The sequence below is a fragment of the Peromyscus maniculatus genome, chromosome 14 (genome assembly GCF_049852395.1).
Source record: "Peromyscus maniculatus bairdii isolate BWxNUB_F1_BW_parent chromosome 14, HU_Pman_BW_mat_3.1, whole genome shotgun sequence".
NCBI lineage: Eukaryota > Metazoa > Chordata > Mammalia > Rodentia > Cricetidae > Peromyscus > Peromyscus maniculatus.
Window position 1 is genome coordinate 85,052,315 of NC_134865.1, and position 24,293 is coordinate 85,076,607.

Here is a 24,293-nt window from a genome sequence, read left to right on the forward strand (position 1 = left end):
GTGGTCCAAGATGCAGAGAATGATCTCATCTTGTCACTTTTAAATCAAATTTCCCAATAGTTCTGAAGAGGCCGGGGATGAGAGACTGAGTAATTTATGCAAGGGCAGGGCCCAAGGAAGTCCAGGGCAGGGGGAAATCTGTGTATGGAGGACGGGGCTAGAACTGGGGTTAGATGCAGGCCTGACCCACCTGTTTCCCAGGGGAGGTTGGTAATGGCTGCTAGTCCAGGATGGCTTGGGTAGAGATGTGACATGCTGCAGGCTGACTTCATGAACCTCGGAATTGGGGACAGATGGGAAAGGGCCAGGGATTTCTGTGGCCGGGGGCAAGGCTGGTTCATCAGGACCCTTACGCCGCAGCACAGCTGGCTGCAGGAGGCCGTGAGAGTCTGATTGCCCATGACCAAGACTGGCCCTGCCCTGCTTTGAGACTGGCTGGTGACCAGGCCCAGACTGTGAGCACATGACAGAAGTCAGTGGCTCCCCTGCTCTGCAGACATTAGACCCTCATCCTCACTCAAGGGACAGTGGTCTGGGATTGGGCTAAATCAGCGAGACACTTTTTCCATCGTACCCATGTGGCCTCCAGTCTTGAGAAACCATTCAACAAGAGCGCAGGAACCAGGGCCAGCAGGGTGGGAGGGTGTAGGCTGAGGGGCCAGCACCCTGGCAGCGGCCAGGTGTGCGACTGCAGGGGACACATCGAACACACAAGCACCTTGCGCCATAACAAAACGAGAACCGCTCATTTGTAGGGCGGAGGAGGCAGGAAAGCCGGCCAGGATAGCAGGCTGGATCCCACTCGCCGTGTAGCCATTGCCCTCTCCTCTGCTCCGCAAGTTGCGGCCCCGCAAGGGTATAAAAAGGGCGGGGCATGGGCGGGGGCGCTGCTGGCCACGCCACGCGGTGGCGTGCTGACGCCACGCGAAGCACGCCGGAAGCCTGCGGGCGCGCACCGTTGCCGGGCAACGCGCGGCGCCGGCTTGCAGGGCTAAGCTGGCTGTGGGTATCTCCCGGCCGGGCGCCGGGAGGCGCGTCGCGGTGGCCAAGGTGGGTGCGCGCCTTGCGGGCCTCTGGGAGCCCGGGACCTCCTCCGTTGGGGCCTTGGACCTGGAGGAGCCCGTGAGACTCCCGCCTGGGACGCGATCCCCGAGCTCCCTGCCTTCAGCCAGCGGCCTCGCAGACCCAGTTCTGCGGCTCATCTGGCCACAGGCCTTCCTTCGCCTCACTTGTTTGGCCCTAGGACACGCCCCCGTGCAGGACTGGCCACCCGCGCGTGCCAGGAGGGGTCGACTCCACAGAGGCACGTGAACACTCCCAGGAAGCCCTGGGCAACTCCAGCTCAGCAGCTGCATGTTTTCTGAGCAGCTTTCCCTCGGGGGTCGGCTGGCCTGGCCACACCAAGATGCAAGGCGGGCAGGAGGTGAGGAGAGAAGCAGTGAGTGACCTCGCACAAGAACCTGGAGAGGGGTCCCTCCACCAAACAGCTGGAGGACAGAGTGGCGACGGTTTGGAACGGAGGAGAATCTGCTGCGATGGTCCCCTGACTCCTCTGCCTGACGCTAAAGCTGGCGGCTCCAGACTGGAAGAGGGTCTTCCCGCCTGCATGCTCAGCTGTCCACACCCAGGGGAGCTCAGCGGAGGCTGGGGAGAGTTCGAAGGCTTCCTGGAGTCTTCAGCTAAGTCCGAGCAATTTTCTCAGTCTTTTGAACTCCTAGGAAGAGCCGCAGAACATCAGCCGCTGAGAACCCCTTCAGTCCCAAAAGAGCATGGTTCTTGCCAGGTGCAGCAGGGTGGACCCTGGGTGTCAGGAACTGCTGCTGGCCCGTCTTCAGAGGTATTTCTGTGGTTGAGTGCAAAGTATTTTCGCGTTAGAGTTTGCCCAGGCTTCTGTGTGCTGAGGGCGTGGGAGTCTTGCCAGCCTTTGAGCCCCCTCTCTGGTCTGTCTTTTGCTGTGTGGTTGGCTGTCCTCTGCTTAAGAGGGGGGACAAGGAATGGAGGGCTTGGCCAAGGGACTCCGAAGAAAGGGATCTGAACAAGGCACGGTGGGGGTCCAAGCTGGGCAGCTTGCTCTGAACTTTCTCCTGGGGCCTGAAGCCGCACTTGTGTGGTCCTGTTCAGGGCACATGGGGAATCCCGAATTTGCAGATTTACAAAGTCGCAAACCTGAACGTCAGAGCTCACAGTTCAGTTTTGAGTACTGAGCCAGGTCGTGCCAGGCCAGGGTCCTGCTCAGCCCTCAGAACTGACCACACCTTTGCCTCTGAGCCCTGCCTTCCAGCCATTCTCCTCCCCAGTGGCTCGCCCCAAACACGGGTGAACAAATATGGGTACAAGGAGAAAGAATGGAAGGAAAGGGTGCTGCTGGGTAGACACTGCTGGGGAGGCCTGTCTCCTTGGACCTCCAATGAGGAACATTATTACTGTAGTCAGCTGCACCTTAACATTTGTTCTGAATCGGGGGCTTTCTCCACCATATTAGAAATGTCAGAAAACATTTGTGCATAACAGGAATTTTACATAGAACACTGGATGAGTGTAGGCATGTGCTGAGCTGCTGCACACGGCACACCTAACACTCACCCAAACACTTGCCAGCCGCGCTCTGCTACCACCTGCTTCAGACCCTGTCCACACCTCCTCCCCTAACTCAGCGTGTGCGAGGTAAAGTATGTCTCCACTGCCGTTCCCATGGACTTCTGAGCCCCTTGACATGGAGACAGGGGCAGTGTTGACAGTCCACCTTCCTTCTCCACGTGTCCCGACAGTCCACCTTCTCCACGTGTCCTGACCAAGTTTGAGCTGTGCACTCCTTTCCTGCAAACCCATGGCTCTCACTGTGTCTTTACACAGCCTGGAGATTCTGAGGAATAATATCATCAGTGATGGCCACACCAACTGAGCATGCAACCAGGGACAAAATGCATCCATATTAAAGTCAATTATTTGGAATAATATAATGTATACATTGCTCCTAACATTGGAATGTTCTCTCTTTCCAGTCCATTCTCAGCTATGAGAAGGTTTTTAGGTGTGCGTTTCAAGAAGTCCCAGTGGAACGGGCAACTGAAGACATTTGTTCTCTAGACCATTTCTTAGAAATAAGCAGTGAAGAAAATGCTGGCCTTGCATCTGTGCCTAGACTGTGGTAATGAACTATGATTGGGACCAAGGGTTGTCAAAGCAACTTCATCTTTGTCTCCTGAAGTGGTTTCACAATGCTTTTTGATTGTTCCTAAAGAGTATAGCGTCCCTGTAGCCACCTGTAGGCCACAGTGTTCCAGAGGGACCAGCAGCACAGATGGACACTCCAGCAGTGCCCCTGGTGTGGCCTCTCTGGGCTGCTGCTAGGGATTTGGCTCAGTGGCAAGTTATGACCCGTATGACCTCAGCCACAGTTATAGGAAACACTCCAAGAGCCATCACTGACCTTTAGGACTACCTGTGTGTGCTTCTAGAGAAAATCACACATAGAGTAGTGTCTGGCTGGCCATTCGTTAGGGGTGTGCTCTCCACTGACAGTAACAGTGGTAAGGGGCCAGAATACTAAAGAGAAATTGTCTTGAGACACTGCGTGAAGAGAAGGTAGGGTGAGCAAGCTGTCTGTCACCCAAGGCTCAGGGAAAGCTAGCTGGTATGCTTCGGGTTTCTGCATGCCTGAGCAGGCCTGGGCATTGTCAGAGCTCTGCAGACTCCGGACTCTTATCCATCATGACCACCATGTGGGGCCAACCCAGAACCTGCCCAGAAGACCCTCCACCAGGGCCTAGGGATTTAGGCCTGGAACCCAGGGGCTGTGACCAGCAGTACCCAGCTGCCTGGCGCTCCTGTCGAGTGTAGCCTATCTGGAGCACCTGCCTCAGGGCAGCCCCAGCTAGAGGTGGCTGTGCTAATGTCAAGTTTTTCAGAGGCCCAGGTGGCCCAGGTGTCAGGTTTGGCAAGGCTAGACATGCTGGAACAGGGGGATGGCTATTGCTTTAGGGCGGAACACTCTTGTATGTTCAGAAACATGTGAGTGTTTGGGAAAAGATGACCCAGCATTTGACACATCCTGTATGGCCTTGCAGCTACTGGGTGCCATTTTACTTCTCACAGGCTCAGTGCACACGGCACACAGCACTAACATGGCCACAGTCAACATTCCCCTATGGGTTTCTTCTTTGATTCTCCTGAGTATGCGTTCTGTATTGCATGCACCTGTTCTGTGACCAGTACAGTTGTAGACACTTGAGTGAATAACACCAATAAATCTGGCCTCAGGCTTCTCCAAGAAGATACGTAGGTAGAGGACGTGTTGTTAGTGAATGTTTGGGTTTACAAGAGAGGAGCGCCCAGGCCTGAGTCCTCATGGGCCAGTGCCCTCTGCTGTAGGGCTGGGCTTCAGTGATGTGCGGGGAAGTCTTTCAGGTCTCCCGTCGTGACTGCATCTTTCTCCCAGCTCTGAATCTAGGAAACTCTGGAGAGCTCTTCAGAACCCCGACACTGCATCTGCTTCACAGCGTCTCTGGAGCGAATCTCACTGTCGGGAAAACCTCTTTCCTGTCCTTGGAGTAGATGCTGCTCAGAAGGTAAGGAGGCCTGGGGAGTGTGGCAGTCAGGCTTGCTACTGTGCTGGCGTGCCCAAGCAGAATACCCAGAGGGGAGAAAAGATTTGTTTTGGCTCAGATTTTAGCTACTTCAGCCTGTGGTGGGCTGTTTCCATGATTCTGGGCCTGTGGGGAGATGAAGGGCATCACAGAAGAAAACTGTCACAGTGGACAGAGGCCGAGAGAAGCAGTAGCCAGCAGGGACCAAGGCAAGATAGAGCCTCAGGGACACACCTCCCATGACCCACTCCCTTCACCCAGGCCTCGCCCCTGAAATTTCTATCACTTCACAATAATGCTGTGGGATTATGAACCCATTGGTGGATTAATACATGCATGAAGTTAGGGTCCTCAGGATCCAGTCACTTCCAGAAAGCCATAAGCTGGCAACAAGCCCCCAGCACAGGAGCCTGTGGGGGTTTTTTCATATTCAGGAAACTGTTACGGGAGGTGGAGACTACACTGTGGCCGGTCAAGCTGGCCTGGCACACTTTGGAGACCACTGACCAGGGACAGGGTGGGTGGTGTTGAATACAGACTCTGTAGTAAGGACACCTACCTGCCATCGCACTGGGAAGACCATCTTCCACAAGGTCTTGATGTTCTCCTCAGACTGGAACAGGGCAGAGTTGGGGAGGGCAAGGCGTGGCATGAGGGTAGTGGGGTGGGATGTCCTGTCGCTCTTGGTGGCATGCTGTCCTTAGATTCATGTGCGTGACTCCAGCAGGAGTATACACCAGCAGGCATGAGGAGACAAGGTGTATGTGGGTCAGGGTTGCATGAAAGGAGGTGATACCGTGTTATAGCAGAACGCAGTGATGTGCTACCCTGTCGGTGGTAGGCCTCTTGGGAGCCGCTAAAGGGAATAGAAGCAGGTGGAGAAGAAGGATGGGCAGGGGCCAGGTGCCTGCCAATGGGGGTGCATGTAGAGCCAGGGCTACAGCAGCACACAGGAAGGGTTGGGAATGAGGTCAAGTTCTGCATGGATATGTGGTGTGTGCGGGATCAGGCACATTTGAGACACCTCGGCGATGTAGTGGGTTGATTTGGTGTATACCTGAGAGGTGGTTTAGGTGGCGGTCGAAGCCATCAGGTACCTACTAAACATATGGTGGTCCCAAGAAGAAAGCCTGGCGTCTGAGATGGGAGCCAGCCAAGTCCAGGGCAGAGCAGCAGGAGAGAAAGGCCCAGGAGGTGGCTGGAGAAAGTAGTGGACAGCGCCCAGTGAAGCATGAGCATGCACACAGGTCAAGCCCCTGTTTCCAGAGATGTTACACCTCAGAGCCAGAGGACAGGTGGCCAAGATCCTTTCATTCTTAAATATTATGCAAAGCTTTAAATAGAGAAACTTAGAGGCCAAGAAGGAAGGAAGCTTGGACCTGGTGAGGGCAGCGATGTGGGCTGGTTACCTTGGCAGCCCAAGGTCGTCAGGCTAGTCAGGAAGTGAGTGAGGAACTGGGAGGAGAGAAGAGCATCCTCCCAACCCCTTCCCACCCACACCCCACATAGGAGGTCAGTCTGACCCTATGATGCAGGAAACATTGAACCTGAAGGCTAGGAAATAGGTTCCTGGGTGTCAGGACAACTCCAGGCAATGGAGAGGCGAAGGGGACTTCCTGGAGGTGACTATGAAGACATTCTTTTTCTGTTGCTGTAACAAAGTACCTAACACCAGGTAGTTTATAACATTCACACACTCGTGTGAGTCATAGTTCTGGAGGCTGGAAGTCCAAAAATGTGGTGCTGATGCCTGCTTCAGCATCCGGTTCCATTACAGCACGGCTCAGCATCATGAGGGAGACACAGCAGGCATGCCAGCGCTAGCCTCTCTGCTCTGCTCGTAAAGCCACTAATGCCACCATGGAGGCAGCCTGCTGATAACCTCCTCTAAGCCTAATCACCTCCCAAAGTCTCCCTCCAAATGCAGTTAACTTATGAACTTAGGAATTCAGTTCATAACACCTAACCTTTTAGAGACACAGCCTAGCCACATCTGGAAGGTTGCAGAGCACCCCAGTTCTTGAGGCTCATGAACCAGGTGATGTTCAGCAGGTGGCAGGCAAGGGTGGGAGGTAGGGCCATGGGTCTGACCCTCTGAGGGACCCAAAGCATCCAGAATTAAGATTACTGTGATCTTAGAGTGAAATTGGCAATGCTGTAACAGAGGTTTCTTTCCTTAGAGCCTTTCTGGAGGCCAGGGTCATGTTCTAGAAGGTTCTGACCTCAGAAAGCCTGAAGAGCTGCTGGCAGTCAGCAGTTTCCGCCTACACCACTGCAAAGCCCTGATTCAGACCAAGGTGAGCAGAGTCAGGAGCCCCATCCCTCAGAGTGCCAAGGACCATGGACTGTTAGTCAAGAGCACCCGAGGACCAGGATGGGTGTCGAGAGGCCAGGGTGGCTATAACCATTGGGTCAGAGGCTGGCAGAGGCACCTACAGGTCTGGGGAGCAGCTTCTCAGGCTGAGGGTCCTTCTGCAGCCACCCCATCAGTCCATTACAGCAGGGCCCAGCCGGAAGAGAGGTGTGGACAGGAAAGGGGTCTTGTTCCTACCCCTCTCTTTTACCAGGGTGGAAGAGCAGGCCTGTCTGGACTGGATCTCGTACCCACCTTTAACCAGACACTTCAGGAAGGGCTGTCTGTATGTGTGCCCAGGAGACAACCAGTAAGGCAGTGACTGGGGTATATGCCACAAGGATCTGCTTTGTAGTGCTGGGGAGAGGTGACAGGATGGGAGGGGACGGAATACAGCCCTGTGTCTGTGGGAAGCCAAGCATCAGGGCACAGTGGTGCCTGGCGCCCAGCGGAGGCGAGCTGCAGCCTTGGTTGATATATGGGGCAGATGATGGGCTCTATGGCACTCAGGAATGGGCATCATTATGAACTAACAGGGCATGATGCCAGAGGTCCCCTGAGACTGTCCCTCAGCTTTTGGAAGGACAAACCTCTGGAGGAGTGCTGCAGTTGCCTTTAAGCAACAAGACATTTAGAATGTTCATCCTTCACCATAGTACTTGGAGGATGTCCAGCAGCAGCTCTGAGTGTGGAAATCTGTGAGGTCCACCAGATGCTGGAGTCAGGAGTGCAAGGCTGAGGTGGTAAGACCCAGTGCAAGGGCCAGGAACACAGTAAGGAACAGACCCACCCTGCTTTTGGACAGCAGGGCAGTCACAGAATTGTAAGAAACTTGGTCTGGCCATATGGGAAGTTATGTGGCAGTAATTAGATACAGGGAGGAGAGGCCAGGGGCAGAGTGAATGACTTCTTGTAGCCTCTGTCCTCACCCTCTCGATGGTTCTCTGGTTGAACTGCACATTGAGGCCAAGAAGGAAATCCAGGGGGGCTCCAGGGTATGCAGGGAACTTATCCAGGTTTCTTTAGTGTCAGATCTAGTACCTGATCTCCACTTTCCTCTCAGCTCTCAGGGACATCTGGCAGCAGACAAGGCAGCCTGATTACCTACAGCCTGTTTCTGAAGACACCACTACAAGGAAATGGGCACTACATCACCATTCCACAAAAAAAGATCTTTACTCCACGCAACCTAAAAATGGCATTCTTTAATAATGATGTTTGCTAAAAGCAGGAGTACTTTGTACCTCTATGAGATATTTTACATTCTTACTGGTTTTAGTACTGAGAACTATTCTATGGCATTGTTTCCCAGATCCATGTTCATTTCCTAGGACCTCTATCAACCTACTGTATACCTAATGCGTTCAGATATGATGGGGTGCACAGAGGTAAAGTCCTAGGGCAGAATCAGTCTCCATAGTTTCTGGGGACACTGTAGGCTGGCACCAGGTGCCTGATGACTCCTGCCTGGCTCATAGTTGGATCCATGAGTTCAGAAATTGGGAGGCAGCTACTGATCACTTGCAGGACCCCACCCTGGCCCTGGCTTCCCTCGTGCTGTTCCCTAAGATGTTAATGCATACCCCTGTGCCGGATCCTTCCCTCACCCAGCAGCCTTGAGACAAGCTTTTCTCTTGAGTAGAAGGGTGGGTGGGAAACCGCACTGGGTGTCCCAGGGGAACAGCTGGATGAGCATCTGCTGAGAGATCTTTTTTCTTCTAGGGGCATACTCAAGGCAGCACTGAATTTTGTAAACTTTTATTAAAAAGAAAAGACTGTATAAGCCTGTGTTCTTATTGACTCGCTATTAGCTCTTGGAGATGCTCCTGTGGGGCTGACTTGCTCGGGAGACACTAGCTTCACTATTGACTGAACTGACCAAGTTGTCCGGAACCAGACAACCGTCTAGACAGGACGTATGGAGTGTTGGAACTGCTCCCGTCAGTAGAGGAGAAGAAAGGTGCTGGTGATACATCTGATCCTTGTACTCAGCCACCACTAGGTGACATGTAGTTTGAGGCTTATAACGAAAGGATAACCCATTATTTTTCTTTTATGTGGGGAGGGGGTGTTTGTTTTGGGGGGTTGCCAGATGTTTAGGAAAGCTGCCTTAACTTTGCATTTTCAGAAAGCAGCATTAACCAGCACATGGCAAGAGGAAGCTACAACTTCCCTGTGGCTGCAGATGCAGAGGTACTGCTGTCTGGAAAGGAAGCAGTGTATAAGTTACTCAGACTACCCAGTAGAAAAGATAACTGGAGTAAAAAATGCTTCTCAGAAAATGTAAATGAAAAAAAAAAACATGTAAAGGCCAGTAGGCATATGAAAAACATGCTTCCCACCATCAACCATAGAGAAGTGCAGTCAGGCTCAGTGAGGCACCACACTCCTGTTAGGATAAAGATGAGCTGGCAAGGACATGACGAAATGTAGACGAGAACAACTATTATGGGAAACAGTATAAAGAGTCTTTTTAAAACAACTCCCATGTGATCCAGCAATCCTGCTGCTCGGGGGCCATATCCAAAGGGAGGAACCGTCTGGGAGAGCTGTTTGTGCCCTGTTCAGAGCAGCCTGGTTCAGTGTCCGAGATGGCGTCATCTGGGTTGTTCTGCAGTGGATGAGTGGATAAGGAAGAGTACTGTCTATCCAGGAAAAGATGAAACCCTGATACTGCAGCAACATGGATGAGCCCAGAGACATTAGGATGAGTGGGTAACAGGTGCAGAGACAAGCAGATGACTCTTTGGGGGGGGGGTCCTTAAAATGTGAAATTCCTAGAGTCTGAGTGGCAGTTAGCAGGGCCTGGTGGAGATGGTGTCCGCCACAGGCAGTCAGCATTCAAGACTCCTACAGTGGAAACACTGGGCGTGCTTAACAATTACGAAGCTGGAGTGGTGGTGCATGCCTTTATCCAGGCACCAGCCCGGTCTACAGAGTGAGTTCCAGAACAGTCAGGGCTATGCAGAGAAACCCTATCTTGGGAAAAGTGAATGTTCTCAGAAATCACTGAAGAGATTTAGTATTCTCATTACTCAACTAACTGCTGAGGTAATGCCTTCGGTCACCAGCTCCCTTTAGCCATCCTAGACGTCTGAAAACATCATATGCCTAAATGTATGCAGTTCCCGACCACTGAAGCAGGAATGAACAAACAATGTAAGGCAGAGCATGCTGTGAGGACTGAAATGCACTCTGCTCTTGGGCTCCTAGCAGCTGCAGTGAGGTGAAGTTACCAGGCACTTCTCAGAACACATGGATGCTGAGAGCCAGGGTCCAGCTGCCTGGGACAGGCAAGCTTGAACTGAAGACGGCACCTGAACAGCACAGCACAGCACAGGAGAGCAGCAAGTCCTCGCCAAGGCCCTTGCCCTTCCCACTCTTCCTCACCAGGAAGTGGGCTTTGAGACATACAGGCAGGAGCCAATCCCCAGCCTCACTCAGGCTCTGGCCAAACAGGAGGTAAGAGGCTTAGGTTTGAGGCTTACTTGGCTGTTAGCTTTGCTTTGGGTGTCACTGTGTGCCTGGTTCCTGTTCCTCACTCACCCTTCTGCCCTCCTCAGCATGGTGACTTGTCCTGTTTCATGTCCTGTACTGAGCTGAAAGGGCAGGGTGGGGCTGGCTTCTATCTGGCCTGCTTCAGCTTAGGGGCGACAAGGGCCCTCACTGGGTTTGTGTCCTGCACTCTGCTCTGCTGTCACACTGGTGGGGTCAGCAGTGAGGCAACAGACATGGAGCATGGAGGAGGGCAGGGGTCAGCACAACACTGCTGTCAGTCAAGTGTTCTCAATCAGCTGGGCAGTGTTCCACTCACCTCACCGCAGCTGCCTAGAAGCTCTAAAGCAACACATCAAAATTAACTAATTGTCTGGAGGGATGCAGTGGGAACTGAAGGACAGGTAGGATGCGGTTCATATATTTGGGACTTAAAAAAATACCCATTTTATACATGTAGTCATTTCATCCTGTCTTCCTCTGAACCCTTCTTCCCACATCTCCTTACCTCCTCCATGTCTTTTTTTTTTTTTTTGATTTTTCGAGACAGGGTTTCTGTGTAGCTTGTGCCTTTCCTGGAACTCACTTGGTAGCCCAGGCTGGCCTCAAACTCAGAGATCCGCCTGGCTCTGCCTCCCGAGTGCTGGGATTAAAGGCGTGTGCCACCACCACCCTCTCCATGTCTTTTTTAAATGTGACTTAATTAAGTTGCACAACTGTGGGAACATTATTTATTGGAGAATGGGGACCACACCACTTAAGAAAATGATATTCCCTCCCCCAACCTTTAACTGAATAGATTAGATGGGTAGGGCCTCATGGACCCCACCCTATCCCTTATGAAATGTTGTTGGGGCCAATCTGGTACACATTTGGGGTACTTTGCAAAAAAAGATGAGGTACGTGCAGTCCTAAGCATGAAAAACCTGGGACAGCTCTGACCTGAGTGCCTTTGAGCCCCGTCTGCACAGAAAGCAGCTGTGGGGGCAGGCTGCCAGGAGCACCTACATTCCCGGCCTGCCGCTGACCAAATGGTTACTCGAGAGGCATACTGACCAATGATCCCTACCACAGGCCTGCCTTGATACTAACTAGATTAGCTTTGAATTTTTGGCAATCCTGCTTCTCAAGTGCTGGGATTTTAACGCTGCATTCCTAGTTAAGTATTTGTAAACAAATCAGTGAACACATGGGAAATTTGCTTCTAAGCAGTGGTCAAATTTATATATCATCTAAAAATGCCACCCAAAGGTGCTTGGGAAATTCAGCAACTATACTCTGGGGTTCGCTGCCTTCTGAGGTCATTCTAAGGTCCAGGCAGAAATGTAGGATATGGCAGGGTGAAAGGTCACTCAGTCTCAGGTCTCCCAGCAACTTTCTAAAAACAAGCATCTTAAAGCTGGCTCTTCTCCGAAGAGCTTACTTTTTAAGGTTGCCAAGCACACTGTAGCTACCAGAAGGAGCAGAAATGCTTTAAACAAGCAAACCCTGTTTTAGGGACTAGACAGACTGCTCAGCTGTCTGTGGACCTGAGTTCCATCCCTGGGCCCATAGGGAAAGCTGACTCTGAGAAGGATGTCCTCTGACCTCCACATGGGCACTATGACAAATACATCCCACCATAAATAAAATGTAAAAGAAAAAACCTGCTTCAGGTTTATTTAGTAAAACACACCCTTTCAACTAGCTTTTGTAAGGACACAATATCATTGTCATAGACTGGGGCTCAGCCAGTCTGTTCCTACAGCTTACTTAGAGTCCTTAGGCCCAGGAAGGCTGTAGGGTAAGGGAGAATTTTGCCTTGGGAGCCACGAGGTCAGGAAAATAAATCCATTGCCTATTTAGCACAAAAAAGTTCTTTGCCTACATTACAAAGCATATAAAATGCTGAAACCACTGAAAGCAAACTCAGTAGAAGGATTAGGAGGAAGAAAGTTCATAACACATTCCATTTGCTGGATACTTTTAATAGGTTTACATTGTTGATATTAAAGTATAGTTAATACAAACAGAAAAAAAAAAAACAGCAACAAAAAAAAACCTCTTAGGCTCAGGTGGGGAAATCCAAAAAAGCACATGAGAAACAGAAAAACATGCAGGGGAGAGGAGTGTGACACATGATCAGGTAGCAGAACCTTGAGATCCAAGCCGACAGCATAGGGGCCACCCCAGGATGAAGGGGCCTAAAATTATATGAAGTCAGGTTGTTTTTAACCTTAAGATGTTCGAGCACCATTTCAGAAGCAGGCAAGCATGGGTGTTCCCTACTGAGAACATGGGTGAGGGGACATGCCCTTTCCAAGCACAACCACCATGCCTGGTACCCAGCAGCCTCCATGTACACACTTGACATGGAACAGGAGGCGTTGGGTGTTGTTAGGATGTCGTGTCTTCCTGTCATACATAGTGCTGTGCTGGGAACCAGAAAATGGCCAGGGACAAGAAGACTACAATAAGGCACTGCCTGAGACAGAACTGGTGGTGTACTCCAGACATCTGATCTCAGCCTTCAGTGGCATTTACATATAAATAGGCATAATAAAACCCTCCTGCATGAAGCCCAGGAAGACAACTTGCAGAACAGACCCAGGGAGGGGGCAATGGAGCCATGCATGGTTCTCATTTCAGGCACGCTACTAGAATGCAGACCACGATGGAGCCTCTCATGTAAACACCTGGCCAGCTACATTTACACTGTTGCCTTGGGATTGTAGAGACTCATCACCAAAAAAAAATACTTTCTATTTAAACCTTAAAAATGACACACACCAATTGTAATTATTTAGGTTATAAATGTTTCTAATGTAGCAGCAAAGGATGTTTGTAGAAAAAATATACTTTTAAGAAAATAGCTGAAAAAAATCTAAAGTATAAAAAGTTTAAAAAATATATCTTAAGACAAAGTATTGCCCAAAACATATAAAACTTAATTTTAGAAAGTTCGCCTACCTAATTTAAAATGGACTAGACACAACTGTGGCACACCATCCTCCACAGTGATCCCACAAACAGGAAAATGAACCCAGGGCCCAAAAGCCTTCAGAGAGCTCAGTTCCTGGCAATGGCTTGCTCTGTCCTCAGGGATATAGCCCTGAGGCAGCTCCAGGGCTGCAGCCTTGCAGAGGAAAACCTGTCCAGGACATTTTCAGAGTCAGAGTCAGAGCCCCCTTAGGGACAAGTGCTTGTCTGTCTCTGGATCATAGTACATGTGAGCTCCGTGAGGTGTGTGGCCTTGTCCTTGGCCCACCAGGGGCCTCTTCTCAAGTCTCCACCAGAATCTCTACTACATGGTCCAGCTCAGCCAGGTCAGACTTGCAAGTGGAGCTGGGAGGTGGGGCAGCTGCAGCAAAGCCCTCAAGGCCATTGCAGAGGCTGGGCTTGGTACCACCCATCATTCCTGTTAGCACCGTGTCCAGGTCATAGTAGGAACTGTCCACATCTGAGAAGAGTTCTTCCACTGAACTGGGGTTTTTGTTCTCCAGGGTCTCAAATATCTGGTCCAGTGACTTCTGGAAGCTTCCCCGGTTTTCTTGGGGGTTGTCCATCTCCCAGAGGCTGCTCTGAGGGTTCCTTTGCCCCTGTGCTGAGCTGACTATGGGAAGCTCGGAAGCTGGGCTTTGCAGGGGACCATCTTCCAGTTCAGGAGTGGGGTGCTCCCCGTCAGCTCCCCTGACCGTACGACACAGGATCTCTGTGGAGACTAGGCGGTCAATTGGTGCCCGTTCTACATTCTGGGGTGCCATCCCATGCCACACACCATCCCGACTCATTTCCTCCTGGATCTGACGGACTGTGTTGGCGATGAGGACTGAGCGGCAGAGGTTGGGCTCCACTAGCATGTGGCAGAGCTGGAGCTTGACCAGGGACATGTCCAGGAGTGACTGCCGCTGCAGGCTATAGGAAGGGACGCTGCCCAAACCTTCTACTACCTCCTCCTGGTCACCGTATTTCCTCTTCAGCCCTCTAGCAAACATCGTGTCCTGTGGGAACCAAGAAGACACCATTTAGCATTATGCAGCCTCCTGGCTGACAGTACCCAGGGCAGTTTCTAACAGCCAGAGAAGTGACAACAGAGAAGTGCCTGAGACACCATCTGGAGGCTGCCTCAGACACAGCCACCGTCAGACAACACAGCTCTAAGTTGTAGCGTAATTTTCATCAACAGACAAATGAACACAAATAGGAGAAATATGTTATTTGTATAAAGCGGTGTTGTTGCTTTGAGATAAGTATCTTGCTATGTAGCCCAGGCTGGCCTTGAACGTGTGACCCTCCTGCCTCAGCTTCCCAGAGCTGAGATTAAAAGAGTACACCACTACACCCATCTACAGAAATGCATTTTAAAGAGAATAAAAATCTGGGTACTGGGATAGGAACTTTGGTCCTTATGTTTGTGGGACAAGATCTTTTAGCTGCTGATTCATCTCTCCAGCTTTTAAATTTTTATTTTAAAATAAAAAAATTATTTTAAACAATAAATTTGAAATTAAATGCCAAGTTGTTCTCAACAGAATCTCCAAAATATGTAAACTTTAGGATTTCTTTACAGACACAAAAAGGCTACTTTTTCTTCTTCCTTCCAAAGTCAGAGACCTTTACGTAATTTATGTGACTTCTTGAGTATTTATTCCAATGAAATGAAAGCTAAGGCTCATGTAAAAACTTGTACAAGAACGGTCGTAGTACTCTACTCACAGTTGTCCCAAACTGGAAATAAGTTGAAATGACCGGAGCTCCCATTGGAACTACAGACCAGAGAAAAGCCAGTCGCCAGTCTCCAGAGGCCACACCCCAATCAACTCCATCCTCCTTATTATACTCATGCAGGAGATCTCAGGGGAGAGAACATGCCTGGACAAGTGTGCTGGCCACAGAGTGCCCAGCTCCCAACACATCCCACGCAAACCTAAGCGAAAGACAAGTGACGAGAGGAATGCAGAGTCTCAGGTTCTTTTGCAACTTCATATAAAAAATTACAATCTCAAGATAAAAAATTAAGAGACCTAATGCTAAGAGCTTCTTTTTTTCCTATAAGACCATGCCCAGGGAAGTAAGCAGCTGTTCCTGCCCATGCCACCCCTCAAGTTTTATCATCTACCTCATAGTGAGGGAAAGGAGCTTACCACCAAAGTACAAATAATATCGAGAGAGGCCAGAGAAATGGCTCAGTGGTTAAGAACACTGGCTGCTTTCAGATGATCCAGGCTCAATTCCCAGTACTTACATGGTACATCAAAGCCATCTATAACTTAAGTTCCAGGAAACCCAGTGCCCTAGTCTGACCCCCAAGAACACCAGGCACGAACATACGTAAATGCAGGAAATACACAGAGAACGTAAGTCTAAAAAATAAAGACTATTTCATGAGGCCAGGGCAATAATGGTTCAGCAGGTTAAATGCTTACAGTTAAATCCTTACTGCTCATATAAATGCTAGAGCTTGGGAGGTAAAGATAGGGGATCCCTGGAGCAGGCTAGCTCTGGACTCAACTGAGATCCTGCCTCAATAATTAAAGTGGAGAGCAAATGGGCAAGATACTAGACATCAGCCTCTGACCTCCATCCATACACACACACATGCACACAACACACAAACACAAAACAACTAAATTGCTCGTGGTAAGAATATTCAGGGTTATGTTGTTTTTGAACTAGGGTCTCACTAGGTAGTCCTGGCTAGCCTGGAATTCACTGGGTAAACCAGGCCAGCCTCTGCTTTCCGGGTGCTGGGATTGTTAAGGTATGTGACACCATGCCAGGCAAATGCTTTTTAAACTTGTTAGATTTGGAGCTGGAGATGGGCACCCTGATTATATTCCCAGCACCTATATGATGGCTCATGACCATCTATAACTTAGTTTCCATGGTATCCAACAGACACCCTCTTCTGGCCTCTGGAGGCATTGTATGCATATAGTGCAGCCATACATGCAGACAAAATACTTACACACATAAAATAAAGTCTTTTAAAAACAAATAGCTGAGTGGTGGCGCACACCTTTAATCTCAACACTAGGGAGGCAGAGCCAGGTGGATCTGTGTGAGTTCAAGGCCAGACTGTTCTACAGAGCAAGTTCCAGGAGGCACCAAAAACTACACAGAGAAACCCTGTCTTGTAAAATAAATAAATAAATAAATAGATAGATAGATAGATAGATAGATAGATAGATAGATAGATAGATAGATAGATAGATAAATAAATAAATAAGTGTAGGTTGTGTTTGAGCACTTGGTCCCCAGGTGATGGTACTGTCTGGGAGGTTACGGAACCTTTAAGAGGTGAGGCCTTGCTGAAAGAACTGCAAACCCAGGACTGGTTTCAAGTTGTATACTTGGCTCTACTTTCCGTTCTCTGCTTCTGTGTGCGGATGACGTGTGATCGATCACTGGGCTCCCTCACTGGCCTCAGCCTTGCACTGCTGTGCCTTCCCTGTCACGATGGACTAAAGCATCCCTGCTATAACTGCAGTCCAGACAAACCCTTCCTTCCCTGAGTTGTTCTTTGTCAGAGTATTCTATCACAGCAACAGAAAAGCAACTAATGTAACTTTGCATTACAGAAATTTCTTTTTTGGTGGTGGTAGTGTGTGTATTTAACAGGCTGTTCTCTTAACTTGAGATCCTTCTGCCTCAGCCTCCAGAGTGGAGGGATTACAAATGTGGGTCGCTAAGTCTAAATTAGATTTTTTTTTCATTTTTTTAAAAAAACAATTACATGTTTAAAGCCACTGGGGGGGGGGTGTAAAACTGCTAAGTTTATTGAGAATTAATATATTATGTCAAGGGTTGGGTGGTGGTGGCACATGCCTTTAATCCCAGCACTTGAGAGACAGATGCAGGCGGATTTCAGTGAGTTCGAGGCCAGCCTGGTCTAAAAAGTGAGATCCAGGACAGCCAGGACTGTTACACAGAGAAATCCTGTCTTGAAAAAAATATATATCTAGGCCAACTGTATCAAGAAACCCTGGATTAGGGGGTGGGAAGTCCCAAAAGTTCCTTTTTGTTTCAGAGTTATCTCTACAATTTCAACTCTTCGTGATTTAACACAGATCTCAAACCAAACTTGCTCACATGTCATGAATTAAACCCTGTTTTGCAGTCAGAAGACCTAGCTGCCCACTCTGACCCTGAGAATCTGAAAGATAACCCAACTGGAAGGCAGACTGGTCCAGGGAGGGCAGTGTGGCCAACCAGAGGATGCATGCAGTGGGGAGAACTCACAAAAGGACAGAGAGGAAGGAAAAATGGGCTCCTGAACTGGAAGTTTCCAGAAGGTGGAGTACAGGCTGAAGAAAGATGTCATCAGTGGTGCAAACTAAAATACCAATCTCTAAGATAAAAGATGCTCACTGGAGAGACAGTGACATGACTATTACGAGATAACCAACTGCTTTCTGTTTGGATCTGAAGTCTGTTCCACAGGACAGAATTCATACCTGGTATTGTAAACCTGGTCAAAAGCCCATGGCTACAAGGTCTAATCCCCTAGGGGAAAGCCTACTCCTGTTATCTTCCTAATGGATATGATGCCCAAACTACCTTCTAAATATATTTAAACCCCTGGTCAGAGCAGCTTCCACCATTTGCAATAGACTGTATTTAATGCAGAAGAATAAGGAACTAGTGAGTGCTTAGCCTTAAACCAGACATCTGTATCAATGCTCCTTGGCTCCAAGGCTCAGGAAATATCCTGGAAGTGGGGCAGAAAGAATCTAAGAGGTAGAGGATGGAGAGTTTTGTGAAACAATAATGTCAAGACATGACATGCTGTTACACACATGAAATCACAGCTGCTGTGGTTATGTGCAAAGATGAGACCCCGTTAACATTCCTTCACAACTGAGGGGAGGTGCTCAGGAAAAGTGGCCAGGGGAGGGAGCCACCAAAGAAGGTTAAGTTGCCCATGCTCCAGTAAACTCCTGCCCATGTTCATGCCAACAACCCTGATAAACTCAGGGTCACAAAACAAAACAAAAAGAAAAAAAAAAAAGATAAGCAGGCTTCAGAGACTCACACTTCATATGTGGAGACATATCAAAGGACATTAAAGCCAGTAACACGTGTGCTTTTGAACCTTGTATTCAGGAGGCAGGACGATCACTGGTTTAAAGCCAACATGGCTACACTGACACCCTGTCTCCAAAAAAAAAAAAAAGTTAATACTAAGCACAAGGCTCCTTGGTACCTCAAACCACAAAACCCTGGGTGGGTACACCCAATGAAGAACACCCAATTCTGAAATCCAGACAGGGCTCTAGTGCCTCTTTGGGGATGGAAAGTTGACTTTGTACTGAGCCACAGGCAGACTGATCAGCAGTCAGTAGTGTTAAGAACACACCACTGCCAAAAAAGAAAGCCCAGAAGCACCTATGAGCATACACTCTTATAAGAGACAAAGTACAAATGCTTCTGGCTGGAGCAGAGGAAACAATTCTAAATCATAATCTTCAATGACCAGCTCAGAAGGCTAACCTATAAGAACAACTTAGAAACCAGCAACCTCTCCAGGACACTAATTGGTAACTGCCCAACAAACATCCTATAGCCAGGATATAAAAAGATAACAGCATCTCGGGGTTGGGGATTTAGCTCAATGGTAGAGCGCTTGCCTAGCAAGCACAAGGCCCTGGGTTCGGTCCTCAGCTCTGAAAAAAAGAAAAAAAGAAAGAAAAAAACTCAGGTCATCAGGCTTGTGTGACAAAAAAGATAACAGCATCTTGTTGTAGAATATTATTTAACTAGGCAAAGATGTGTTACATTTGTTTATGCTGCAGAGTACACTTTAACTGTGTAAAGATGTATTACTTTTGTTTCACTTTGCCTGCCTAAGGCACCTGATTGGTTTAATAGAGCTGAAAGGCCAATAGCCAGGCAGAGAAAAGATGGGCGGGGCTGGCAGGCAGCGAGAATAGGAGGAGAAATCTAGGCTCAGAAAAACCAGAGGAGAGAATGAGGGATATGCCCTGGGCAAGAAGGCAAGCAGCCTCCAGCCAGCAGACACAAGTAGTGAAAGTAAGATCTACAGAAGCCAAGTAAAAAGCCCCAAGGCTAAAGGTAGATAGAGAAACAGGTTAAGTTAAAAGAGCTAGCCAGAAACAAACCTAAGCTAGGTCAAGCATTCATAACTAGTAAGTCTTCGTGTTATGATTTGGGAGCTGGTTGATGGCCCCAAAGAAAAAGCTTAGTACAGCATCTCTGGTGCCATCTCAGGACTAACCAAAGTGGCAAATACCTACTACAACCAGTCACAGAACCTAAGAAACAAATGACAGTCTTACTTATTCATTCATTCATTCATTCAATTTTTTTGGTTTTTTGAGACAGGGTTTATCTGTGTATAGCACTGTGTCCCTGTTGTTCCTAGGTAGCAGCTGGCCCTGCTTGTCTAGGCCCCCTTAGTTCATCCTAAGGTTGCAAAGTTTCAGTCTGCCATGTGACTAAGTCCACAATAAGAAAAGGAGGGAATCTGGAACCCCATTAGATGAGGCTTTGCGCTCTGAACCAATTCTGGGGAATCCATCAAGCAGGCTATGCTAGACAAATGTGAAGATTTTATCTCTCTGGAGAATCGGCCTAAGGGAAAAAGAAGACAGAACTGTAGTGTGATGGTAAAAGCCTTTAAATCCCAACCCCAAAGGCAGGTGGATCTCTGCCAGTTCAAGGCAAGCCTGGTCTACATGCAAGTTCCAGGCCTGCCAAGGATACACAGTGAGACTGTCTCAGAAAACCCAAAAGGCAGAATTTTTCACCAGGGGCTTTAAAAACTACTCCTTGTGCCAAATTGAGAAGCTATTTTTGCTAGGCTGACATCTGTTTCTGCAGAATCATAAAATTAAAACTGTTTTGCTTCTTAAATTTGTGATTACAGAATGAAAGTGTTGGTTCTCACATAGGAGATGCTCATCACCTAGTCAGCCCACCCCTAGTCACCCCGCTGCAGAGCTTTCCTCAAGACTGCAAAACAGTGATGGGACCGACCAGCCTCCTCCTGAGCTACAGAAGCCCTGCTGTACGGCCAGCCTCCTCCTGCTCTCACTTGTTTGGTTGCTTATTCCCACAGTTCACTAGACAATCTGGAAGAGAATCCAAAATCACAAAGAGAAATGCTCCACAATTCTAACCACCCAGAGAAAACCTGCCATCCTCTAGATTCCTTTTTCCCAGCCCTTTTCTTCTTCCTAAGCACTAGCTTCCACTTGTGGTGAGTGCACAGCAAGTTCTGCTTATCATGTTATGTAACAAGTGGATCATCTCTGGTGAGTGCCCACTTGTACGCACAAGTATGCCAGGCAGTCTACAGCCAGGACCCTGCAGTCTCCAGTCACCAATGTTTTCTATTCTTGGCACTTGGTTTCTGTGCCCTTAATTCCTGATTTAGTACTAAGACTCAGGGCAGAAACATTTAAGGCCCTTGATAACCTCATCACACTGTTTTCTAGGGAGCGTATGTCCTCACCAATTTCTTTCTACATTAATTTTTGCATATTTGCTATCAAACTACCTCTCCTGATATACTAATTTTGCTTAGGGTACATACAACTCTTGCACAATAGAGCTTTAACCTGTTGTATGAATTTTAATTCGGATGGATATATATATATATATATATATATATATATATATATATATATATATATATATATATATATATAAACACCAGAGGCAGATATCAGGGTGAAAGCTCAAAGATCAGAGAAGCAGAGCAGCCAGCCACTAGTTCTTACCTCTACGAAATCCTCAGCCTCAAGAGTGAGTTCCTGTTTCCTCACACCTTATGTACCTTTCTCTGCCCTGCCATATTACTTCCTGTGATTAAAGGCATGTGTGCTTCCCAAGCAAAGGCATGAGATCTCAAGTGCTGGGATTAAAGGTGTGTGCCACCACTGCCTGACCTCTATGTCTAATCTAGAGGCTAGCTCTGTCCTCTGATTCTCAGGCAAGTTTATTAGGGTACACAATATATCACCACATTAACCAACACTCCTTATCTTTGCTAGCGCCAGATGCTGTCCTTCAGACTTATTCACCATCCTCAGATTTAGAGATTTAAAACAAGGTGGGACTGAAGAGATGACTCTTACAGATGATGAAGGTTGGGTACCCAGAACTCACATGATGGCTTACAACTGCCTATAACTCCAGTTCCAGGTATCCAATGTCCTCTTCTGGTCCCCGAGGGTACCTCCACACACATGGTGCACATGAACTCATGCAGGGTTGAACTCACCAACACATACATTTAAAAACAAAGGGGGGGGGGGTCCCCACAAGATAAACTGTGGGGCATTCACAGAACAAAAGCCCTGGAATGAAATATCCAATTGTGGCTGCTTACCTGCTGCTCTGCAAGAGGAAAGAGGGAACTTGAGGTTAAAGACCTGTATCACCAGCACATGTTCTGACCAGCCCTAAATGGTTGAGCCCTAGGGGGCTCTCCTAGACTGGCCTGGGTACAGCTCCCTGTGGCCACCTGTGTGCCCGTCCTGAGGTTGCTTAATCTTTCTACTGAAGGATGACATGCAGCTTCCTGGGCTCTGACCATGAGTTTAGGCAGCCGTCAGTCTTGGTTTTACCTGAATAGACCTATCACAACCAGGGCTTGGACTGTAGCCACAATTAAGCACTAATCTGGATGTTGCATTTTTAAGGTGAATCAGGATTTAGTGATTTCAGAGCTGGGCATGGTGGCACACGTGTAATCCCAACACTTGGGAAGCAGAGACAAAAAGAGTAAGAGTTCAAGGTTATTTCTGGTTACAGTGTCAAGTCTGAGGCCAGCCTGGACTAAAGGAAACCCTGTCTCAAACAACAACCCCATAACTGCTTTAAACTACTTCCTCAAAAAGAGTGGGAGGAGGGAACAAGTTGGGAAATTGCTGGGGCCAGTAAACTTGGTGGTTATTTGATGGAATTTATTGACCCACTATTTCTGCTTGAGATTTTGTATAAATAGTTAACTAAAAGGTCCTTATTAGCGTTATCCTTGGGAGGACCTGGCGCTTTCCTATGCCTGGAGGTATTCCAGTGATAACCTGAGGGAAACTTCCTGACTCCTTCTAAGACCAGCCCCTCTAAAATGGGGAGGGGTTCCTCACTGCATTTTAAATTTCACCTATAAAACCTCGAGGAAGCTGCATGCAGGAGGCTGATGGGGCAGTTTCCTGTGGATCAATCAAATCAATGGCTGGCTCAGTCCTGCCATCTGGTAGTCAGATACAAGGGCCACCAAGAGAAAGTATAAGGGTTCTGTCTGGACCAGTACATCTGTCCCAGGTTCTCGGAGGTCCGCCTTCCCTGGTGACCCTATTTGGGTGAGAGACACTCTAGAAAAGGTCTCCGGCACTTCTTTCTATTCCCGTTTAGCCTCAGGCTAGATTAGGGAAGACCAAGCGGGCTTCCAGTCGATTCCCAACGATGCCAGTGTAGGCAGTATCTACCGGGCCACAGACGATCAGTTCGGAAGGAAGTGGGGTCTACTACGGTAGGGGAAGAGCAGGCAACCCAAGACCCTTGATAGCCTCAGGGGAACTAAGATTCAAGAAACAAAGGGGAAAAAAAAAAAAGAACTCAAGGCCAACACTCACCAGGCAGGAGGCTGCAGGGAGCCCACCCTGACCTCTCGGAATCCGTCCCTAGCCAACAAGCAGACGCTCGGAGCTCGGCGTTGCCAGGAGCCAGGGAAAAAAAGTCCACTGCCCCACAACTGCGGCCCACGCGCAGTTCTGAAGACGGACGCACAGCAGGGGCGGCCAGACGGGCCACGAACCGTGGGGTGGAAGACCGACCCGGGCTCAACCAAAGGAGCGCCGGAGGAGAGAGGCAAGCAGAGGGGACACAGACAGGAGGGCCACGGCAGGAAGAAAGAGCGGAAGCCAGGGAGCGTGGGCGGCGGGCGGGAGGGCCGGCTCGTACCCGCCGCTCCGGCTCTCGGTATGTGTCACCCGGCACGCCGCGGCGTCCGGGACGCGAAAGGGCGGCGGGCGCGGGCGGAGGCCCGGGGGCCCCCGGCGCGGCCCGGCTGCCCTGGAGGCCGCGGAGGCTCCGAGGAGCCGACGGCCCGGCCGCTTACCTGGGCCGCGAGGCAGGCCGCTACTCGGTTCGGGAGGCGAGACCGGTCAGCGGCCACAAAGGGTCGCCATGGCGCCGCCGCACGAGCGCCAATTGGTGGAGTGCGGGGCGGAGCTCCGTTCAAACCCACGCCGGGCGGGGCCTCCCCAGGGCGGGCTCCCGCGCGGCGTCTGCAGCCGTTAGGATCGCGCGCCGGGCCGCCCCGCCCCCCGCTCCCAGGCCTCCCCGCGCCTCGCTCCGCCCCCACGCCTTGTCTCTCGGCGGCCCGACCTCCCCCCGCCCCGGTCCCAGGATGCCGCGCGCTCGGGCTCCCAGGATCCCCCGCGCCCGGCTGCAGCCCCCGGCCCCCCGGGTCCCAGGTCTCCGTGCGCCCGGCCCCGCCCCCGGCCCCCCGTTTTCTCGCGCTCGTCCCTTCCACCCGGTTCCCAGTCTCCTCCCTCCTGCCGGCGCTGCTGGCTCCTCGCCCTCCAGCAACCTGGTGTCCTACGGTCGAACCTGGCGGCGGCGGCGGCGGCGGCGCTGGCGCTGTGCACGGCTCCACCCCGCGCCTCCTTGGAAGGTATAGAAGAGCTGAACGAGCCCCCGCTGGTGGAGTCCCCCGGACAGGCCCTGGTTCGAACTCCCAACACCGACACATACAGTGTCCTGGTAGTGCACAAGTTCTTAAAACAGGACACCAAGCCCCGACGCCGTTGATGAGGGGGAGCTGGGTGGATGCTGCATGTCCCCCTGAAGGGAGGATACCACATTAAGGCATGAAACAAGCTTGTTTGCGGGGAAGGACTGGAAAG

General features: G+C 49.8%; 2 protein-coding genes across 6 annotated transcripts; one reads left to right on the plus strand and one right to left on the minus strand.

Moving 5' to 3' along the window:
* Positions 1–946: 946 nt before the first annotated feature.
* Positions 947–8,722, plus strand: Clba1 (clathrin binding box of aftiphilin containing 1). 2 transcript variants are annotated; one of them, XM_076551530.1, is made up of 6 exons: positions 964–1,837; positions 3,003–3,148; positions 4,439–4,568; positions 6,767–6,883; positions 7,154–7,249; positions 8,003–8,722. In XM_076551530.1, exons 1-6 carry the CDS (start codon positions 1,406–1,408, stop codon positions 8,162–8,164), a joined length of 1,083 nt encoding a protein of 360 aa, XP_076407645.1. In that variant the 5' UTR covers positions 964–1,405; the 3' UTR covers positions 8,165–8,722. The 2 variants fall into 2 exon arrangements, with proteins under 2 accessions (XP_015862002.1, XP_076407645.1); XM_016006516.3 differs by lacking the exon at positions 7,154–7,249 and having other exon boundaries at positions 947–1,837.
* A 3,663-nt stretch (positions 8,723–12,385) lies between these two features.
* On the minus strand, positions 12,386–23,711 carry Cdca4 (cell division cycle associated 4). Of its 4 annotated transcripts, none has more exons than XM_076551532.1 (3): positions 23,504–23,711; positions 15,130–15,340; positions 12,386–14,414 (listed from the first exon to the last, which is right to left on the minus strand). In XM_076551532.1, the coding sequence occupies exons 2-3, from the start codon at positions 15,172–15,174 to the stop codon at positions 13,695–13,697; spliced, it is 765 nt and encodes a 254-aa protein (XP_076407647.1). In that variant the 5' UTR covers positions 15,175–15,340; positions 23,504–23,711; the 3' UTR covers positions 12,386–13,694. The 4 variants fall into 4 exon arrangements, with proteins under 4 accessions (XP_076407647.1, XP_015862003.1, XP_076407648.1 ...); XM_016006517.3 differs by lacking the exon at positions 23,504–23,711 and adding an exon at positions 23,019–23,365; XM_076551533.1 differs by lacking the exon at positions 15,130–15,340 and having other exon boundaries at positions 23,504–23,705.
* Between the last annotated feature and the right edge of the window lie 582 nt (positions 23,712–24,293).